The sequence below is a fragment of the Camelus dromedarius genome, chromosome 23 (assembly GCF_036321535.1).
Source record: "Camelus dromedarius isolate mCamDro1 chromosome 23, mCamDro1.pat, whole genome shotgun sequence".
In the NCBI taxonomy this organism is placed as follows: Eukaryota; Metazoa; Chordata; class Mammalia; order Artiodactyla; family Camelidae; genus Camelus; species Camelus dromedarius.
In genome coordinates, this window is record NC_087458.1 from 23,936,008 (window position 1) to 23,958,961 (window position 22,954).

The window sequence follows — 22,954 nt, forward strand, 5'->3', positions numbered from 1 at the left end:
GGCCTTCTCCAGAATCTCTTGTTTCATAGGTCTGCTTCAGAGGTGCCAAGTTTCCTAGAAATGATGGTATCTTATTCAGTGCAGAGTTGAGTTTAAGTCATTTTTAGGATAAACTTTATTTCATTTATTAAAAGTAAACATAAATAATCCTTCTGTAAACCAGCTCCAAGGTTATAGCTCAATCTTACTGAAGGTAAGGCAACCACGTCTTATGCCTAGGTAACCTGTAAAGTAGCTGGCTGTTGAGACTTGCCTGCCGTACATGTGCCCTGTCTGATCTCCCACAAGATCCTCATTAGGCTACAGTCCCTTCCTGTGGCTGTTCTTGCCTCAGTTTTTCTTATGGCCCATTCTCTTAACTTCCTGCCATGACAGCAAACGTAGCTCTATTAGATTTGCTAATGAAGATCATGGGTCAGTGTAATTGTATGCCCAGAAAATTTAGCTATGGTTTCTTTTGATACATTTGTTTCTCACCCACTGTGCAACGCACTGTGATAGGTACTGCAGATGGTACATAGACAGGTAGTCGTAATCTGATAAAATCTGCTGAGTTCTTACTCGTGCCAGGCATTATTCTGAATGTCTTAACTGCGTGTATTACCTCATCTGATTTTCACACTAACTACATGAGCTAGGTACTGTTGTCATCTCCATTTTACAGGTAAGAAAACTGAGGCAGGAGTATATAAATTGCCCCAGGGAACGCATGGTAGATTTGGGTCACAAACCCAGGCAGTTCTGACTTTAGGACCTATACTCAGCCGTCAGATAATACTGCTTCTTACTCCCTTCTCTCAAGGAGCTCAGTTGACTTTAAGTTTTTAAGCCCTCCCGGAACTTCAGAGTTACACCACCTTTATAAAGGAGAGCGGAATGGACCCTGTGGCCAAGGCAGTTAGCACTCAGCAGTTTCCTAGTTTATATGTTGACTTTGATGTGATTCTAATTTTAGTAATATTTCTTTTCTGTGAAAATTCTGTAAGATTTGTCTTTAGTAGACTTTTGGATGTTTAAGTGAAATGCTATAACTGTTCTGTCAATAAATGGAATGCCCTAGTAGAGTTTTATTCAATTAAGATTTGATAAAAACAATTAGATGTCTAATTTCTCCCGGAAATCTTACAGCAGACTTTTTTGGTTCTGGGCTGGGTGGAGGTGGGCACGGACTTTAAAACCATTCTGAGATGACTGTAGGTAAAAGAAAGAGTAACATCAGCATAGGTTTGATGTTCTCTCCTTTCACCAGAAGTTTTGTTTTGAGATGTGGCAGAGCAGAAACATTGGTCATACTGATGAACTTGAGTTGTTCAAATGATTATCTTCAGTTCTGATTAGTTGAGCAAAAGTTTCAAGAGATTTCTCTAAAATTTTTAGTTCACAAATGAGTTAAGAGAAGGTCAGCTCTAAGCAGTGAACATATTTCTAGAAGATTGGTGATGAAGTTGTTAATTGCAAAGATGAGGTAAAGACACACACTGAAGTGGAATTAGCAATTTGGACTGGCCAAACCACTGTGGATTCCACTCTGAGGCTGTTGAATCTCAGTATTGGAAAAATATCTAACAGTTCCTTAAAATTGTTTTAGTCCCACCCATAAGTATACAGTAATGCTTATAAAGCTGTCCACGCTTTCTGATTTGACTAGCAGACAAGTTTCTTCTTAATAGTAAGGATTAATAAATTAGTGAGGGAAATGTATTAATATATAAGCTTAGGGTTATAATTCAGATCTGTAAAACCATTGGCTCACTAACTATTCTGCACTTTTATAATAGCAGCATTTTACTGATATAACAACATAGAATGGATTTCAGGAGATTTTGGTGTTCAGCAAGTCATATGAAGATAATTTTGAAAAATTCATTTGTATATTTTTGTTTTTATAAGTTGATCATTTAAATACTGCATACATTATTTTTTGTTTTTAAAAATGTGTGTTTTAATACTGTGGGTTTCTTAATTCTTTTGGGAAATTGACATACTGTCAGGAATTCAGATTTAATTATTTCATGTGAAAGGCACGAACTCAATTTGAAATAACTTTTATTCAATGCAGAATGTTGGCAAAACTAGAGTTTTTCTAATTTCCTGTCTATATTTTTATAAATAAAATGCATTACTTTGAAATCTTAAAATTATTTTTCCATTGGAAGTTATAGCATTCTCATAAAGTTTTTAAATAAATTGTTAACGATGTTGAACATGTATTGAATTTTGATTTAAAATAAAACTAAGATTTGTTTTACATTGTGACAAATATTTACATTTTAGAAAACAAACTTTGCCTGTATTTAGTCAATATTTTAAAAATAACTGAGTTTAGATACAGATAATCATTTGCAGTATATTAAGGGAAGATGAAACTACATTCATAAATCCCCTTTTATCATTATGGTAAAAATCATTTTAAAAACTTTAAACTTTATCTGTAGAAATGAATTGTGCAAAATAATATATATGTAACATTTACACTTTTTGGAACTGAAAAATACAGAGTTCTATGTCATTTAAATTGGAGACTTTCTCTTCAGTCAATAGGCTTGATCATCATCTGAACTGCTCTCAAGGAGTATGACCCGCCTCGGTACTCGGCCCAAAATATTCCATCTTGGTACTTGCTTCTGTAATGGCCTCCTCTGTACCACACTCCATTTAGGTTTGAATGTGCGCAGGCGTTGTACCACCATCCTCCTTTATGAAAGTGGGCACAGTTTCCTTGGAGGGAAAAATACAGACATCAGAGGAAAACTTTCTTCTAAGTGTGGTGCTCTGTAAACCTTCAGTAACTCACTCTACCTCTAGAACAATGTGAGTTTTCTTACTGATTTCAGTTACCTTTATCTTCGTAGCTTTGTGTCCTTGTTTACTCTGTTACTGTTGCTTAAGTATCAACTACTTGAAAGATAATTCGAATTGCCTTTTTTATTTTGTCTTAGTACATGCTTTTTTTTTTCCAAGCGATTTAGTTTTCTAGATAGCAGGGTAAATAAAATGCAAGCAGTATTTATTTGTATGTGAAAGAGAAAAAAAGATTGGAGAGATTAGAGAAGGAAAGATGAGAAGTTGCTAAAAGAGAGTAAAGTTTGGGGAAAACTGATTTTTGAAATAGCAAAAAAAATAACGTAAAATAGTCTTATCAGCAATCAAATGAGTTACTGTAAGAAAAGCATGTATTACGGTCATATCTGTCTTCCTTTTTCCCTCTTTGCCAGTGTGGACTAGAGAGCTGTGTGCTACTTGCCAAGACACTGCCGAACATAAAAATAAATCCGTTTTCAGAGGCTATCTCTTTATCAGGGCCAGAAACCTGGGTTAAAAAGGCAAAAGTATATGAAAATTAAGTTTAAAATTATATCATGTGGATGGCCTAATTGGTTCTTTCTGAAGAGAATGTTAATTTGCCCTGTGAATGAAGCTTTTTGCTGTTCCTGTGTCTTGTGCCGCAGTTGTCTTGCTGTTCCCCTTTACCAGGAAGTACAGAACGGCCCTCACCCCCGTTCCCTTACTGGCTTTGCATTTTCCTAAAGTCCTTGTCACCACCTGACACGTCATTTTGTCTCCTTCTAGAAAGTAAGTTCCAAGAGGGCAGGACCTTTGTTCCCTGCGTATCCTCAGCACCTACAGCAGTGCCTGGCACATAGTAGGTGTCCAGTGGGATTCGTTATGAACTTCAGGCAGCTGGCAGCGTCATTTCCAGATGAGTTTGTTTTGTTTCCCGCCTAGTCCCCATCCACCCCCACCCCACCCCCGCCAAGTTAGAGCAGTGGAACCTCATTCACAGAGTTCACACTTTGGGATTGCCTTAGACAAGAGAGCCTAGAGGCTGTTCCTTTCAGCACGTTACGTTCCCTTTGACTGTGTCCCAAATGACCTTTTGAGAAAGATGTGTAGCAGCATATACTTTAATAACAGGGTTCTATTTGATGCATAAAAAGCGGTGCTTGTACAGAAAGCACACATCCGTTTTTCCTTACTCACCTGCATACATATCTTTATCTCTGTCCAGTGTGGTGAACTGTTTACCATTATGCCACATCATGGAGTCCCCAGCGTTTCCCTGGTAGGTCCCCAGGCGCAGCCTATAGAATTCACTTTCAGGTTCCAGCCGAAAGCTGCTGTATTCTGCGTAGACTTTTTTATCACTCCAGTCTTCTAGTTCAATCAACAGCTTATAATTGTCTTGATTGCTAAGCTTGTAGATGTTTTCCAGTCCAAGCCAATATTCTCCATCAGTGTTTCCAAATCCTTTCTGTTAGTAAGCAAAGAGCATGAGCACATGAATAAGTGTGGAGATAATAAACTTTTTTGTAGATAACTTTTGGACATTAGATAGCATGAATATATGGGCCATTTGGTGATAATGTGAACTTCATTTTTGTAGATCACCTGTTCTACTAAAGTTCCACATAGAAACTTTGTTTTGTTTTGCTTTCTTTTGTATTTATTTGCACATCTAGCTTCAAACTCTACAACTGAGACAAAGGTAAAAGGGGCTGAAAATTATTCAGAGTGACATTGATTAGTGAACTACTCAGATCCTTGAAAAGGGTTCCTGATTTCTCTCGTACTCAAAAGCCAAATTTTTATTCTGAAAGTATATAGATACTGTCCCCACCATAATCAAACAAAAAGGACATTAACAGTTTTATGATATTCAGTAAAAATGATAGTAACTGTTTCAGAACAGATTATCTTCTTTAGCTCTGTTGTAAATAAAATTAGTAAATATAAGAAGATATAACAGTAGTCTTCAAAGTTCCTTCTTTGAAAAATTAATGTTTGAAATGTAGATTAATGTTTGGAAAAATGATAAATAAATTAGCTATCCTATTTCAGTAAGCATTTGCCATTGAAGGTATGCAGCAGAATATAGATTTCTAACACTGAATGTACTTTCAAAGAGGTTGTGTTGCAGGATTTTTTTCCTAGTTATTTGTTTAGAAATTTGTGTAACTTCTCACATGGGTATATTAATGTCTCATTATTATAAACAATAGTATAAAGTATCGGAGTTCCAAAAAATGACCCTAGGACTAATTACCTTTGATGAAATACACTTGATAATGGGTACAGATGTAGTCATAAACAAAAAGGCAGTTGTCCTCTTAGAAAATGAAATCAAAGAATTAAACGTATGTATAAGCATCCAGAACGAAAGGGAGCATTTAGGGACGTCTTCAGTTCCCACTTGACGTTGTCACTTTGACTTTAAAACCAGAGATGAGAATCATCTTTTTGACAAATGTAATAATGAAAAGCACATGGGTAGTTATTTTTCCACTGTGTATCTTATTTATTGCTTAGAATGGCTACTATTGCAAGAGCTGCTTTGTTCCACCGTTCCCCCAGGTCTGAATCACTGATTTACCTTATAATTTTCCCAATTTCTGAAGAAGTTGACAGAGCCATCTGTTCTTTTCTGAATAACAGTCCAACCCCCAGGATCCAGGCTGTTCTCACACCATAACTGCAGTGGTCCATTGCTATTCTCAGGTTTGATCATGTAAATCCCGCTGGCCGAATGTCCAGCTTCTTTTGCATGCTGACAGTCTTTGAATGGTCCTGTAATTAAAACATCATTGATTGCCAGGAAACTTAATGTGGAAAGAACCATATTCAAACAGTTTTTAGTCAGAGTCTTACTTTTGTATCTTTCCTTACAGATAGCGCTTTTTATCTACTGTGTACACGACGCTCTGAAGGTTAAAGAAACTAAATAAAAGGATTGTCCCAGTCCCACTGTCTGAAACATTAACTTGTTTCATTTTCCACTGTTCTCGCAAGTCTTTGTCCACGTACATACATTTTTGTATTGTTATAATTCTTACACACTTAGAAAATTGAATTCTGTCTTTTTTTATTTTAACAAACATTTCCATGGGACTACAATCTCCATTCTAGGGCTTAACAGTAGCTGTAATATACAATCTTTGACGTTGATATATCATTGTTCATTCCTCTATCAATGGACACTGAGGTTTTACCTGATTTTTGCTATTATAACAGTGTACAAAGTGTCTTCTTATTGGCTTCATTTTTTCATTTTTTTAAAAAAACGCTGTAAGATTGATCTATTGGATCAAAACTGCGTGGATAGTTTTACAGTTCTTCACAGTGCCCAGTTCACAGTTTCCAAAATTTGATTTCAGTGGAGCACACTAGTCCCGTGAGATAGTGAAAATGGCATTCCATGGTCACGTCAGTTTTAGAATTGCTAAATATTATATTACCCTTTTGGAAACTCCCAATATACATTCACATCTTAAAGAGAAGCCCTGAAATAAACCAGTTTCCCAAACTTTTGGAATTTTTTAACTTTTTCCCTCATACAGCAGTTCAGTAAGAATACATTTTAGGAATGTTGGCAAAATGCCTTTCTAAAGAGTTACATCAATTTATGTGACTAATAGTAATTTTCTTGTTTAATCTACACAGTGACCTTGTGATAGTTTACAGATGTTCCATGGAACTAACTGGTCTAAAGCTCTGTATCTTAGAAGATGATAAACCCTGGACTTAAACCCATTTCTTTCTAATCCCAGAGTTCATGCTCCGAACTGCTATTCTGCAGTTGTCCCCACATTATTTCATATTTTTATGAATTTTCTCCCTATTTTTTAATCCACTAATAAGTTCTTCATATCTTTTAAAATGACAAGCATTTTGTAAAGTCATTTGTAGAGTGGCTGACTCTTGAATCGTGATTTCCATGTTCTTTATCTAAAGAAAGATAGCTTCTAATTTTGCTGAGAGTTCTTTAGTTTCACCCTTCTCGTGTTTTGATGCTTTCTTTTTTATAAGCATGGAAAAATACTAAGTGATTCAGAAATAAGAATTACCATAAAGATTTATCGGAACAACAACAACAAAAGCATAGAAATTTCAGTTGTCATATTTTATGTTTTACTAAAAATTTTTAAATCCTGACATGTATAATATTTAGAAATTATGTGAAAGTAGGGAGTTCAGTCGAGTGAAACTCAGACAAGAAAATCTGTACCGTAATGATGGGGCTGTTGAAATTTTGAGAAATGTGTTATCTGTACTGTGCCAAGCATAATACAAAGGTCCCTTTGGGGCCTTGCTTTGGTAGAATTAATCTCATTAAATAGTTATACAGTTACATCATTAGGAGGAATTCTTAGAGACTGTAAACTCTTCCCTCTAGATTATTCCTTGAGGGTGGAGACGACTTTTGTTTTCCTTCTGACTCCATGTCATCTGTGTTTTGACTATTAAGTAGGCTGTCAATTTTTCTTAAGCAAATGAATCAATTAATTTGCCGTCACATTTTAAATACAAGGAAGTTGAGAACCACACACAAAGATCAGAGATGATCTGTTTCCCTAGTCCATATTTTTTATTATGCTTCATTGATATTTCTCTTTCAGATTTTTGAAAATTACAATACAATCACTGTAAGCACTACAGATTACTAGTAAAAAAATTTGTGGAAACTAGACATTCTTAATGCTGTCTTTCTTAGGTTATGTTTATTTTAGATATTAAATTTTTTAGTTCAAGATTTTCAATTTGATTCTTTTGTATAGCTTTGATTTCTCTTCTGAGATTTCCAATTTTACACTTATTATGAACATGTTTTCCTTTAAACTGTAATAACTACTTTAAAAATTCCTGTCCCTTTTATTCCTAGGTTGTTGAGATTTCTTACCATGAATGGATTTAGGATTTTGTCAAAGGCTTTTCGTTCGTCTACTGAGATGATGATATGGTTTTTGTTTTTTCATTTCTTAATATGATAAATTCTGTTAATTGTATTTTTAATGTTAAACCAACCTTGTGTTCCAGGAAAACCTCAACTCGGTCATGGTATATTATCATTTTTATATATAGCGGGATTTGACTCGCTGAAATTTTGTTAAGAATTTATGCTTTTATATTTATGAGGATATTGGTTAGTTTTCGTTATTAGCTCATAAATAGTTTCTTAAGCTGGGGAGGACTATTCTAAAAATAATGTTTGCCCTTTTCAGGCTGGCCATAAATTAAGTCACATTCCATTTGAATTCAGTGTGAATTATTTTTATATTATCTACCTTCTCAGTTAACTGAATTTAAATTACAAAGTGTTCAGAGCCTTTAACACAATGCTCAACAAAGTAATCATCATCCGTAATTTAGTTCCCTTTTCTTCTTCCTTGCTGACCTTGATACACAGTGGTAATTTATTTAATAATTTAAGCAGCTTGTTTAATAAATGCATGTCTGTTTAGTCAATAAATTTAATGTGGCTATTCAAAGATGAACCTACAGTCATTTCTGTTTTAGAAAAATAATGTGTTTCTGAAAAACCCCATGTTCTGAAAAATCATGCACTAAAAATAACAGCTAATGTTAGCTGTTAGCATGCTTGGTATTCAGCTGCAGTTGCTTGTGGCACAGAACATTTTATGTGCTTGGGGAAAATCCCATATGAACTAATATGACTGCTTTGTTTTACTGATCTTACTCTCTTTTTTTCACTAGTCACATATGAGTTACATCACATTACGGAAATGTGCATTGAACTCGAGTCAGAGAAGGTTAGAGAGGTTTATTTCAGACTAGGATGGAATTTATAGAGTTTTAATTTCCTAAGTTGGGAATAAGATGAAAGGAAAAGTGAAGTATGATTTCCAGGTCCAATCTTGGATTAATTTGTGTAATGCATTGTAACATATTTATTTGTTTACTCATAGAACGTCCCATGGACAAGGACTTTTTGTTTTTTGGTTGTGTATCCACAGTTTAACCCATTAGGCCCTCAAGTATCTGCTGACCTACGTGATTCCTGGCAGCCACAGTGGTTTCCTCATTCTGCATTATTATTCCCAGAAATGTCTTTTCTGCGTCTGGTGTAGACTGGAAACTTTTAGGCTCCAGGGATAAACCATAGATTCTGATGGCAAGTTGGGGAAGTGGCGGGAGAGAATCCACTGCAGCTTGATGAGTACTCTGGTGGAGTTACTAGCAGGGCACATGGGAGCTCTGGCCAAGAAATGGCTAACCCAGATTTGTGGGCAAGAGATGGGGTCGGCTCCATCTCAGCTGAGTTGTGAAGACTGAGTAGGAGTGAGGCTAGTGGGCAGAGGAGGTCCGATCAGGGCCCCACATGTGCTGAGGCACGGAGACAGAGAAGAGAGCTCGGTGCTCTCGAGGAGTTACAAGTTCAGCGTGTCCGAAATGTAAATGGTAGAAGGTGGTGCTTGGAACTCTTGAGGTCGGCTGTAGGGTTGAAATTGGTTTCTGCAGTCTAAAAGTACAGTCATCGCAGTTGTTTACAAAGTCAGACAGATTTTTTTTTCTAAGTTGTCACTTCCGGAATAGTCAAGGATATCTGAGGAATATTGCTCTTATTTTAAAACCTGTTTGTTGTAGTTAATGCACACATGAAGTGGTTTTATTGCAATACATGTAAATATCTCTCTCCTTTCAGAAATATGCCTATTCATGAATGTCATCTTTGTAAATGTTTGCTCTGCACTTATTTGAGTATAGTTTTGACAGTTTACATTTTATATTTGACTGTATAGTCATGAGTTGGACTTTAACTAGATTATTTAAATGGATGTAAAATACAGAAGCATCAAGGTTTTGAATGTTGACAGAAAATTTGTAAAATACCATTTGTTCCTTTTCTGCTCTTTAATAGGCCCTCAGATGTTTAAGCAAATTGAGGAGTCCTGGGTTTTTAGATCCAGCTTTGATTTGATACAAATTTCAACTTATACAAATTTTAACTTCAGCTTTAAGTTTCAACCCACTTTTTTACGGTGGGCTTCGTGTTTGCAGTGTGGATGCCTGTTGGAGTTGGTTGTGACAAAGGCTTAGGAAAATTTAGTTGAAATCTTTTTCCAAGAAATCTGGATAAAATTAGCAGTGCTTATAGCTATCTTTTCCTCCTCAGTAAAAATGGTAAGTAACAGAATTTAGTCCTTGTTTATATTTATTTGTAGAGACGAACCCTTAACCTGTCTTAGCCAAGTGTGTACTGTTGATCTTGGCAGAAATGTTTTCTCATTCTTACTTGCATACCTTATTTTCCGTTCTAGAATTAAATTAGAGATCATTCTTATACTCAGTGTTTTACTGCTTTCTCTGTACCATAAAAAGACGCTTAGTAGGAATTCTTACATGACTAGTAGGAAAGTACAGCTTTGTTTTTGAGAGGTCAGTTTTAACTTGCTGGTTTGTGCATTATTAGAGATAAATTAATTGATTTATTTGATATGATATTTATATATGATTCAGAAATTTGTTCATAATGGTTCAGAAGGGTATGGACTGGAAGTACCTTTCTTTCAAAATAGGAATTTTATTAACTTTTTTCTTGCTTTGAGTAATCTTGAAACAGTCTTTGTCTTCTGTGACACACAATTGGATTCTTGTCAAGGCAGAAAAATGCAATTCTCGACATTGAATTTGAAGGATGAGTTCTCTTCCTCAATATATTTGATGATTAAAATGTGTATAGGGCTAACAAACCAGTTAATAGTCTGATTCATCATGGAAAGATAAATACTGACCAGTCATGCCACATATTTTGCAACATGTATTTTTCATTAAGAACTCGTATCTTTTAACAGAACTGGGTTAAAACAGAAAAAAAAATTTCATGCTTTGAATAGCACCTTTACTGGAAACCATCTTTATTTAACATCCCTGTCCTTTTTCCATAGAGAAACTGTTTAATTACCTAAAAGGAAAATCCTTTTCTTTTCATTGAATTTCTCATTTATTTTCTTACTTTGTCCTAATCCCATGCTCTTTTTATAGGAGAAAACAGGACAAAAAAGATAACCAATTTAGAGCTTTCAAATGGTCAGCAAGTAAAATCTTTTGAGAGGTAAACTTTTTTTATTGGGTTCTGAATTAAGTGTTAGATAAATATATTCAACAGCATTTCTGAAATCGGAAGTTTGAAGCAAATAGTTTTAAAGTGGTAATAGACTCTTTCTTGTAATAATATGAATTACTTTGTTTATTAATCTGTGAGTTTGAAGTGCAGTTAGCAACCTGAGCTTTCATATTGAAATTACTTAAGAACATATCAGCTGTTTTTCATGACTGGTTAATAAAATTGTATTTCAGCCCCTTTGCTTAACCGGTCTTCTTTGGTTTAGTTTTTCTTGGTTGCAGTGTTAATATAAGCTTTCCACTGAAATCAACTGCATTTTTTAAATTTACTGACAGGAAGCATTACAAATAATTGAAAATCAGCTTATTATCCACTAAAAAGCATATTTTTACTTTCCAATGACTGTTTTTCAAAATTAACTTTGTAAGCTTACCTTTTATATTCCCATATGTGGCAAGGTATATGTTGGGAAGTGTACAGAAAAATGTAGTCATGCTGGTCAGACCATATACAAAACATTTCCACATGCATCACCTCATTTAGTCATCACAGCAGACTCTTTCACAACGGAAGCAACTGTGCCTCAGAAAAGCCTTGACAGAATCCAAGTTTCCTGATACTCAGATCTATTTTCTAACACACTATGAAGGCACTTTCTCAACTCCATTCACCTACAAGGAATGAACTTATTTATATTAATACATCATTTGTAAAAGGATAATGTTTTCTTTTATAGAAGACTAACCCAAAATACAGCCAATGAATAACATTAACAGTTAAGAATTTTTTGATGGCAGCTTGCCAGGTGTGTAGTTACATTCCCAAACATTTTATTTTCAAGGTAGAGGGAAAGTAATGTTTCTAGAGATAATTTATTGTAAACAAGCAAAATTATTCTGTTACTTGCCATAAGTTCATAGTAAGTTTGTTCTCTTGAGGTACATTTTTCTTATAACCATTTTAAAAGAAAATATAAAATTTCCTGTCATTAAAACCTCTTTAAAAAATGGTAGTAAGATATACATAACATAAAATTTGCCAACTTGACCATTTTTAAATATACGGTTCAGTGGCATTAGTACAGTCTCATTATTATGGAGCTTGACTCTACCTTTCTTCATCTTGCAAAACTGAAGCTCTGTACCCATTAAACAGCAACTCTCCATTCTCCCTTCACTGCAGCCCCTGGCAGCCACCATTCTCCTATCTCTGAATTTGACTACTCTAGGTACCTCATGTAAGTGGAATCATACAGTATTTGACTTCTTGTGACTGAGTAGAACACTTTTTAAGTAATACATGCACATTATGCATTTAGAGAGTGTGGAATGACCATGTACCTACATATAGAGTGCAGGAATGGGAACTTCTTGGTGCTAGAAGCATATGTAAATAAAGCAGTAGCCATCCATCTCTTTGCCCTTTTTGTGCAAGTACCCAAACAGCTTAGACATACTTTCCAGTCTGATATAAGAATAATATGAACAAAGATTTTAGCACATTATATGTAAAGAAAAAGTAGCAAGTCTGGTTTTTGTCACTTCTGGTGATTTATATTTGGTAAGAATCATAGAATATTAGAACTAGAAGGAGGTGTTAGAACCGTCCAGTCCAACCGGTGCTCTCACTGTGCAAATGAGAAAACAGAGACAGACGGGCAAAGTGACTTACCCGAGGTCAGTAACAAAGGAAACAGGTTTTCTTAATTCTGTGCGATTTCCCTTACATGTTCATTAGTGTACTGATGAACATTCTATGGTATAGCTAGTTATGTCCTTGAATTTCAGAGGCCAACTTTTATAGAAAAAAAAGAAAAGTTAATGTTTACTTATTATAACAAATAAATAATGAATAACAGAAAAAGTTATGCCTGTGCTTAATTTTTACATTAAGTATTGGTTTATTATGGAGATATATATATAGATATATAGATATATATAGATATATGGATATATATAGATATAGATATACACACACACACACCCCCCATTGTTTTATTAAAGCAAAAGCCTGTTAAATGGGACCTTTGATGTGCTAAATCCCTATTACGGGATTTAATTTTGTGTATTTGCTTGTTTTTTGCACTGCAGCTCAGTGTATAATAAAACCTAGAACTGATGCATCTCATTTTGCACAGGCGTTTTTAGTGTGTCAGTGTAGGGATATGTGAATAATCATTTCTTCTAGAACTGATGATACCATCCACTTAAGATTCAGCACCCACAAAAACACTCCATGCAAGTCTTCTTCATCCTTATATAATTGTACACCCCCATCAGTTAAAAATTTTTCACACACTTCAATTATGTTTATTTACAACTTACATGTACACACTACTATGCTGATAAATTTTATACATTTAAAGCTTATACAAGAGGTATTTTTTAAAGGATATAAAAAATAAATATATATTCTTTCTATACCCAGGTGACCATTTCATACACATAAATCCTTTGGAAATCAAAGGGTGTGGGGAAATTAATAATCATCATTTGCCTAATTTAATGGTACTTGAACCTGTTGTTACTGAGAGTTGGAACAGTATAGAATGACTGACTCACTATAATAGAATGTGTTAAAGTACTTTCGTGAAGCTCTTTGGAATGACAACTGTAAGAAGCTCTGTAAGAGTGTAATATCAAGTCAACCAGCATTTATTTAGCGTGTGCAAGTGACACAATATCCATCTACAGGAAGGAGCTTACGTTATGGGTGGAAGGCATTTTATTTAGATGTGTGTAGAAGTACTATGAGTACATGTAAAAATAACTGATAATTCAAGAGGGGACATAAGAAATGTTGCATCTATGTTAACAGAGTAAAGATATTCGTATAGAAGCAATCACTTTAAGCCTGTGGGAGTCAAAAGGGCTTCGAGAAGGACTTGCTATTTTATTTTATTTCATTTTATTTTATTTTAGTCTGAGTCTTATTTGAATAGGCAGAAAACAGAAAATATTTAGAAGACAATGAGTTGATTCATTTTATAGAAGCAGATGGCTTTTGTGAAAGAAATTAATGGAAGGAAAGCTAAAGAAGTAGGATTGATTCTTTTGAGGAGTACACTAATCTTACCCAAGCTAAGCAAACTGGACTTTTTCTGTTTGCAGTGGGAAGCTGCTGGGCGGAAGTGTGGTGTGATCAGAATGGTAGTTTAAGACGAATCTGTTCGCAGTGTAGAATACATTTTGATGGAGAGAGAAAATGGAGTTAGACCAGTTGGCAAGCTATTACACAATTCTTAGTAAGAATTAACATTTGAGTGCCAGACACTGTTCTAATCACTCCTCGAGTGTTCAACTCTTAAGAAGTAAATACTGTTATTACCCATTTTATAGGTGAGAAAACTGAGGCACAGAGCAACCATCCCCTCTCCACCTCCCAAGATCTCACAGCTTGTAATCCAGGACATCTCTATCCTCTAGCTGTTGCCATAGATCACTTGGATCTCAGTTAGTTCTGGCTCTGGATAGAAATGAGGGATACACTCATGAAAGACTGAAAAGCCACATGGGTAGAACTTAGTTAGCTATGTGTGTGAGGCAGGAGAGAAGTGTCAAAGATCAGCCAAGCAAATTCAGAAATGGGTAGTAACAAACCAAAATAGAGAAATAAAAATCCATTGGCCTGTCACTTTTACTTACAGAAATTTATCCTAAGGATATAATCATAGAAAAAGAAAAAGAACAAAGTTAATTTTTGAAGTTACAAGAATATTGGTTACCATGTTTATGAGATGGGAAAAAAAACTTTGAAGGTTATTACTAAAGTGTTAACTGTAGTTTATTTCTGGGTATTTGGATATTAAAAAGCATACCTTTTAAAAAAGTTTATCAGTGTTTTCTGGATTTTCTTCAGTAACTCTATTGCTTTTATAATAATAATTTACTTATTTCTAAAAGGAGAATGCTAATTTGGAGAAGAAATTGTTTTAGAGTTTAGTTATTAATTTATTGATTCATTCCTCAAGTATTTATTGTACTGCTTACAATATGCTAAGTACAATATGCCAAATCTGATCTTGGCTAGATGTTTGAAGTAGGAAATGGAAAGACAGTTTACTTTCTTCCAGAAGTGTTCAGTCCAGCAGGGAGACAGACATGCAATCAAATAACTCCAGTGTAATGTGATGTTAAAAAAAAAAAAAAACCAACAGAAACAAAACAAATGTTTGGGGAGGAGCCATCTGGTTATGTTTGTTTAAATCTGGGAAGGTATAAAATTTAAGATACTGTTTTAGCTAAGCCTTCAATCTGCCAGGTTGACAGATAAACTGAAAGAAGGCATTTCAGGAGAGGAAGAAGCAGCGTGTGAGGTAACAGTCAAACATCCAGATGCAAATATCCGGCTTTGGTTAGAATCAGGAGGGAGGGCTTCCATGCAGGAGTCCTCTGATCAGTGGTGATACTTGTAGCCTGGAAGACGAATGGGACCTCTAAAATAGAGTATCTTCAAGGAAGTCTTTTTAAGCCGAAGGAGAAGGAAGAAGATGCCAACGAAGGACCTAGAGAAGCAGGAAGAGTCAGAGTATTATGATGTGGAGGCCCAAGGAAGTGGAGGTGCGAATGGTCAGTGGTGTCCCCTGCTGCAGAAAGGCTTGACCACTTTGTGATGTGCATATTTCCAGTCTTTGCTCTGTGTTTTTTGTTGTTGTCTAAAATTATTTCTTAGTCTATGTGCAGTTTTATGTCCTGTCTTTTCAATAGGTGAATGAACTACAATTTCTTTTTTGGGGGGAGGGGGGCATTTGGGTTTTTCCCTTCACTCTAAGGAAACAAATCAACTTGTGAAAGAGTTCAGGAGAACAGCTTATGAGCAATTGGATGTAGGTATAAAACAAATGTATTCGGAATGTTAGCAGTGAGCTAAACAGAAAGATGAATTATTCATCTGCATTCTGGGCACCTTGATCAGTGACCGGTATGGAATGAGTGGAGGGAGGAAGGAATGAAATTAAGAAATAGAGGTAGAGATACTAGTATCAATTCTCGGGTATTTTATGTAGTAAAAAGTTACTTATATGTATATGGTTACAAGGTGCAGTTGTAGTTTTTTAGCCGTAGAAAATGGGTGGGCTATTTTCCTCTTTAGAGTGAGGGCAAAAAAGCATGGGTTTTATGCTGATGTTTTCAAGACAGGAAAGAACAAGGACCCTAGGCCCAAGTAGACTTAATCTCAGTACAGTGGTAGGTGGTAGGTTAGTTTGAGGCTTTGGGAGGGTGAAAGCACGTCTTTAAATGTCCCTTTTGAAGAGGAGGATGATGGGAAGAGCAGCAAGAGGTAGATGGAAGGATTGCTGAGCAGCAGTGAGGGCGTGGCTGGAGGTCGGTGGATGGTTATAGAGGTGAGGAGTGGACCATGGACTCATTCCTGTCTCAGCAATAGTAACAGACTGTAAGAATTTGGATGAAAGAGTGTTTTTCTCTACAGAATACACTGTTTTTATAAACTGTTAGACTCCTAGAGCTGCGAGATGTATTTAAGTTCAATTCTTGGTTAATAGAAAACAAAAATAGAAAATTTAATGCTCATGCATAATTACATAACCAAAATGAAGAATAGGCTGTATTATGAGGCTTGTTTCATAAACCATAAAACACATTTACCTTCTCTTTCCATTTTTAACAGTAGGAGGTAACTCACCTTCATTGATGAAAGTTACTGGTGGCATCTTGAAAGGGCTTTTGGTGGGAGACGTTGCCAGCTCAGGTGATGGCATCAAGTCCCTGGGATAGCCGGGATCCCTCTGGATCTCGTTGCCCCCCAGCAGACCAGGAGTGTACTGGTGACTGTTAGGGATGTGCTGTGGCACCACCTGGACGAGAGGAGGAGACACGTGCGGGTCTTGTCGGGAGAATATCCTCAAGCACTGTTCTTCCAGCAAAGTGATCATCACAGACTGGTTATTGACAAGATCAGTCAAGGAGGCGTATTTCACCTCTAGTTCCCTGTACCTTGTTGCCATCTTCAACATTTCTGTGGTGACATTGAGGATTTTATTTTCCAACTGGGAGAGTTCCAGTGAATTATCCCTCTTACGAATAATCTCATGTAACAGTTGCATGTAGAGTTGAGTAACACGAGAGTTCATGTTACGGCTTTCTTTTCTCAGCAGCTTTACCTCATTGACTATGTTTCCGTCTACATCCACCACCAGTTGCAGGACGTCTATCTCCCGCTTCTGCCGGGAGAGCACGTCCTTCAGGTTTTCAAGGTCCATCCTGGTGATCATGTCTTTAATGGTACCTGCGTCTTGCCCTTTGGTATTGACACAAATCGGCCCTGTTATTTTTTGTTCAGGTACCAGGAATGTGTATGCACATTTCTTTGCTTCCTCTTTACCATCTGTAGCACGAGGGTATCTCCTCTGGGTTATTTTTTTTATTTTAAACTGTCCTCCTCTGCAGTGTCCAATGCCCATTAGTAGGAAGAATAGCACACTTAGGGTCCAGATAAAGGCCTTCATTTTGAAGTGAGGTTGTATGATGTCTTTAAAAACAAAATAAAAAAACCATTGAAGGTAAAAAGTAAAAAGAATTGATGTCGATCCACTTGTAAAGTCAGTAATATTAAAAATATCTAAGGGAAAACCTGAATATCTAGTGGTGTTGATAAGTTGGGCCAGAATTAAAGTGATTACCTTCTTAAATTCAATATTATAGTGCCTTCATATTTGTTTAAAAATTAGGTTTCAGGGAACAGCTCTGCAGCTGGCACCTTACCGTGCTGCTTTGTGTTCCTCAGCGCCCTGTGCAGCTCTGGGTGAGAGCCCACTGTGTGCTGAGATGCCGTTAGGTGCTTCCGGGGCTCTTGAAACCCTAATAGGACACCTTTCTTACCTTGAAAAGCTTATTTACTTTCTTAAGTCCCTGAAAATGTTTGTAAGGCAATCGTTAAAACATTCTCCCCTGACTAGTGTGAAAGTTACCAATCAGTATTTTATATCGAAATTGTGCAGTTTCAGTTAAATTGGCCCTCTCTAAAAGTATCTTTTTTAATCCAACAAATTAAAGAAACAAACATTTTTAGATAGCTCTAAAACCAGAAAGTTCTAGCATCTTATTTTTTGTTCGTTTTGGTAGCATGGCCTTTTGGGATTGGTGTCAAGTTGAAGAATGATAGAATGCTTACAGTCATTATTGTGGGTAACTGTTTCCTAAACCGTACTCATATATATGCTCTCAGCTTATATATGAGTCAGCAGGTTCATTCTTCTGACAGAAGTTCTGCTGAACTGCATTTTATTAAAATGTTAATAATTTCCTAATGCTGTTACCAAGGAAAGAAACTCATCTGTTAGTTGAATATGATCATCTGAGTTGGAAAGTGCCTTCAAGACCATCCCATCTAAGACCTCTTTGCACCCATGCGCATGCTGAAGGCCAAGGCCACACAAATAGGTGGCGTTACAGCCAGGTCCAGAGGTCAGGTTCCTTGGCGCCTCAGTCAGTGCTGACAGCAGTGGCACATACGCTAAAATGTGTGCTAGGAATGTTTCATTTTTGCTGTGGCAGGTAAGAAACACTTGTCCTTTATAGTACAATTTCTGTCGGAACACTAGAGGAAACAATAGAACTGGTTCCCAGAACCAGAGCTGTCTCCTTTCTCTTTAGTTAGCTCCCTAAAGGGTGGTAGCAGTAGAATGAGTGCGGCGTGTCCCCCCGCCCGGTTTATTAGCGAGCTGCTGTAGTCCAGCCCACTTTCCCACTCTAGAAAACTCGATTCCTATCTGCTGTTTTTGAGGGATGGCAGTGGATACACTAATAACTTCTCTATCCCATTTTCCACACAGGTACTTGTCTTTTTTTGATTTGGGAAGCCAGGTCCCAAGTTGTTTATCCCAGATGCTAATCATAATAGCAACGCAGCAGTAACAATAGTTCGTATTTATTGGGTGCCTGTTGAGAAGCAGGCATTGTTTTAAGCCTTTTACATACATTAAATCATTTACTTCTCATCACAGCCCCCTGGGGTAGGTTATTATAATCCGCATTTTCAGATGAAGAAACTGGCATCCAAAAGTTAAGTATCTCACCCAGAGTCACTCAGCTTCTGTGACATGGAGCCAGAATTTGAACCCAGGCAGAAGACTCCGGAGTTCATGTTTTTCACTAACAACTACATCATAAGGCAACATAGTCTGTCCTGTTTTCTATCACCAATGCTTATAACAACCCTTTATATTCGTGTAGTGCCTAACTCATGCCCAACCGCACTGTGAAGTAAACATACCGTCTTGCAAAGAAAGAAACCTGGAGAAGTTAGAACATTCAAATGGGATTCGGATCTCCTACTTGTAATTTTTTAGACCTGTGATTTTTATCCTAGTCACGTCGTAACTACAGAGGCATATTAATTTTGTGTTTCTTGTCTTTCAGTCTTTTCCTGGTTTCTGTCTCTTTACATTGACCCGCTACTGAATTATGCACAGGTTCTTGCGGATCCGTTTTATATCCCAGGCCTGTCTGCTATTGTTCCTTCCCTCCGTGTGTATTCTGTTGGTTGATGGTTAATCTGAATTAACTATGGTTATGGCTAATTAATTATGGTCTCTGTGATTATGAACCCTCCTAAAATTAAAGGTTAAATCAATGAATTATGGACTCTTCAACCAGAGTCATAAAGATGATGACTAGTGTCTAAAACCATGTCTCCTTACTTTGTTGTGTTCAAATGAGTGATGTTTGCAAAATGGGGTGATAATGAAAATAAAGCGAAGAATGGATGGAATGTGGAGAATAATTTCTTTTACTAACATAGTCCAGATAGGAAGGAGGGGCATAATAATAGCCTGTGTTTGTGTCAGAGGCCTTCTCTTTGCTGCCTGATAGTGTTTTCAGTTTTGGGTTTTCATAGTTTGCCTTCTGGCATCAGTAGAAAATTTAGACTGAGCGTTACCTATTTTATCAAAAAAGGACTTTAGTTACTATATTAGAGTTCCCTATACCAATAACCAGTAAAATGCATCTTGTTATGCTTACAGATTCATAGAATTTAGATGTGGTTTATTTTTAAAACTGAAGACAGTAAAATAGAAGCCATCGGCCCCCTGCAAAAATGTACAGCGTTTCACCTCCGTAGATAGTTGAAGTGTCTAGGGTTCACATGCACTCGTTTCGTTCACTTCAGTAATAAATTGGAAACTCTTAGATCATAAAATTATTGTATTTAAGTAACTTACTATGAAATAAGCTACCGAAACAAGGAAAATTCAGAAGGTATCATGAAACTTCAAAACATGTAGAATTTTCTGAACAATATTCTGATTGAAAAGCTTATATTCCTACCAGGTAGAGTTTTATAGAACAACTAAGAGCATATAATCGAAGGTTATTGCTGTTGTTTGTGTTGTCATGGAAGAACAAAAATGTGAAAATAGGAATTAAATCAAAATTGCAGTAGCTTGTTTTTGGTGTATTCTGCCCTGGCTCTTTGTGGGTTCCTGGATGATTAAGTCCTGAGATGAATTATGGTCTACCCTAAGAGAATCTGACCTAAGGTAATATTTAAAGGAGGCAACTAAAAGTTTATTTTTTTTAATGTATACAATCCTCTTATCCTTTACAAAAGTAATGACTTCGTTGTCACCCAAAGCTGAATAAGGAACTGCATTTCTTAAGTAGTAGACTAAGCTACGTCATGTGTAAAGAACGGGTTTTTAAAATACACTTACTGTTACCTTTTATAAAAACATTCTCTTATTTAATATTTTCCCACATATGTTCAGTTTTTAAAAGTGAAAGATCCATAAATCTGTGTTACCTCATAAAACCTTTCTGTATATGTTAAAATTTTCCAAGGCCTCACGAGAATGTTGTAAATTAGTTACAGTGTACTTAAATTTAAATCTGTGTCTTTGCTTGGTTGTTTTTAGGAGAAAAAAAAAAAAGTCTTCCATGCTTTGAGTAAATTTTATTGGTACTGTTTCTTTTCATAGTTGCTACACTGCCAGCTAATAGAGAGAAGAAATGAAAGTCAGGATTTACTTGCTTTCACGTGGTAAACTCATCGAGGCGTTTAGCGGACTGTGTCATGCCCTGAAAATGGCATGAAACAATGAGCTTAAATTTATGAGGCATTGAAGGCACCTTAGATAAAGAACTTCTAGATTCTGGGAATTTATGTTCTGGGAAGAGACTTGAGAACAATCTCATGCCCTAGAGATACTTAAGAAAAGGATAAATAGTTATCTGGGTTTCCGATTAAATGCTTGCCTAAGGCTTCAGTAAGAACTGAAGTTTAATTGAGGTCCTGTACTTTTCATTGCAGCAACAACAAACAAAAGAGAGATGACAGTATTTCAGATCCAATATTGCTTGGAAATTTTATCAGAATTTCATGTAAAATATGTTTAACAGAGATCCTCCCAGTTGTTTAAGAGTTCTGAATCTTTAAGGAAAGGACATGAAAGTAAAGTTGAAGAAATCTTATTTAGTTTTACCCATTATTTGCTGGTTGAACATTCTTACCTTGCATATCTTTGATTTTGAAAAGGACAGAGGTTCCCCAAATCATAAGAAATTTAAGTGTCTTTGATGTTAAAGCTTATTGTTGGTAACTAGTAGTTTTATTTTTTAATAATTCTAGTAATACAATTAAACATAGCCCCCAGATAGAATATTGAAAGAATTGTTTTTGTTGACCAAAATTATATCTTTCTAAAAATATTGTATATTTTTGGTCTTTTAATTGTGCATATAAGTAATTGTATCTTCCGGGTTCTTAATTTCTATTGTTTATGCTGACTACTTACACAATACTTCTACCACATTTTATTTCTTCTCCTCAATTCTAATCTGTAAGGTTTCAGGATTTTTTTTTTAATGTATCGATCACTTTGCTTTCTCAATTCCAGTTGTAACCTTTTTCATTTCTGTTACTCAAATTAAAGTTCTGTACATGTAAGCCTGGAAAACTATTTGAAAGTTTGAGTTTTAGCAAGAAATACCATGGACTGACTTTAAACCTTTAGTATTTAATTATACTAGGTTATGCCATAATTGAGGTATTGTTGCAGAGCCTTTCGGTTAATTTTGTATCTTCTTAGCTGTGTTTTGTAGATATCTAACAGTGTATGTAAATATTTAGCATATACACTGTAGCTGTGTAAAGAGAGACGAATCATGTTTACAACTATTTTCTTTAATTTGTATCCCTTTGTTTTAATCCCTGTGCTATAAGTCTTATAATCTGTTACTTGTTAAAATTTCTCTTCTGGTGTCACTAAAGGACTTGTTTTCTGAGACCCAACATGAATGCATCAGTCTATAAACATACACACTAAGTATCATTAAACTGAACCTCGAATAATTCACTAATCATCATAAAGTATATAATGACCAGTTTTTACATAAAGTTGCAAAACAAAACCTTTTTCAGATGAAATAAATTGTAGTATATTCCAGAGTTCTTTGATTAATAAGAGATTTTGAAATTTCTACTACAAATGTAAAATAATTATACATTTCAACAGGCATAGAATCTTTAAATAAAAATAAAAGAAATATCAAAGTACCTTTTTGCATCTGTTGATAAAGCAAACTCAGAAACTTGCTGCTCTTGTTCTTGCTTTTAAAAAATCAGTGTAGAAGTTTGTTCGTCTGTGATTTTAATGGCAACTGCATTTTTGTTTTGGGCCGTTGAGTCCAAGCTGTAATAAGGAACTTCTTTTTCTTCTTACAGCACTAATCAATTGAATTTGACAAGCCACCTATGTAATTTTAAGTAGTGTAGTGGAAGTTCTGGTCTGCGGGCTGTCTTTAATCCAGCAGAGAAAGCATTGTGGCTTTGCTCTGTCTGCCACATGGAGAAATGCAGTAACCAGCTGCAGCTGACCCAGATTGTATATACAGTACCCTCGAATAGTGACTCCCTCTCTTTCTCGGTAGACTCAAGTTCAGCCCACATATTACGTCACCAAAAATTTGCTGGAAACTGGGGGGCGGGGGGTGGAAATCTCCTTAGGATTTCCTCTCTGTAGCCTTAAATAGGGGTGGGGGTGGTGGGATCAGCAGGAGGCTGAATGGCTTGGAACAAGGAGAGACTGTGTGCAGGTTGAAGGAAGGGCACCATCTGGAAACAAACTATCATAGT

General features: G+C 35.9%; 2 protein-coding genes across 6 annotated transcripts in view; one reads left to right on the forward strand and one right to left on the reverse strand.

Moving 5' to 3' along the window:
• RALGPS2 (Ral GEF with PH domain and SH3 binding motif 2) overlaps positions 1-22,954 on the forward strand; it is a 137,993-nt gene that overhangs the window by 75,770 nt on the left and 39,269 nt on the right. The window lies entirely within an intron of this gene.
• ANGPTL1 (angiopoietin like 1) lies at positions 1,773-22,796 on the reverse strand. The gene is made up of 5 exons (XM_010992892.3): positions 22,377-22,796; positions 16,505-17,350; positions 5,372-5,565; positions 3,982-4,252; positions 1,773-2,718 (listed from the first exon to the last, which is right to left on the reverse strand). The coding sequence occupies exons 1-5, from the start codon at positions 22,384-22,386 to the stop codon at positions 2,531-2,533; spliced, it is 1,509 nt and encodes a 502-aa protein (XP_010991194.1). The 5' UTR covers positions 22,387-22,796; the 3' UTR covers positions 1,773-2,530.

Excerpts from the sequence above, each read along its gene's own strand:
- ANGPTL1 (XM_010992892.3), bottom strand. Across the intron at positions 5,566-16,504 it reads AGTAACTTTCATCAATGAAG|GACCATTCAAAGACTGTCAG; the intron begins GTGAGTTACCTC and ends TTTTAATTACAG. Across the intron at positions 4,253-5,371 it reads GAAATTGGGAAAATTATAAG|AAAGGATTTGGAAACACTGA; the intron begins GTAAATCAGTGA and ends GCTTACTAACAG.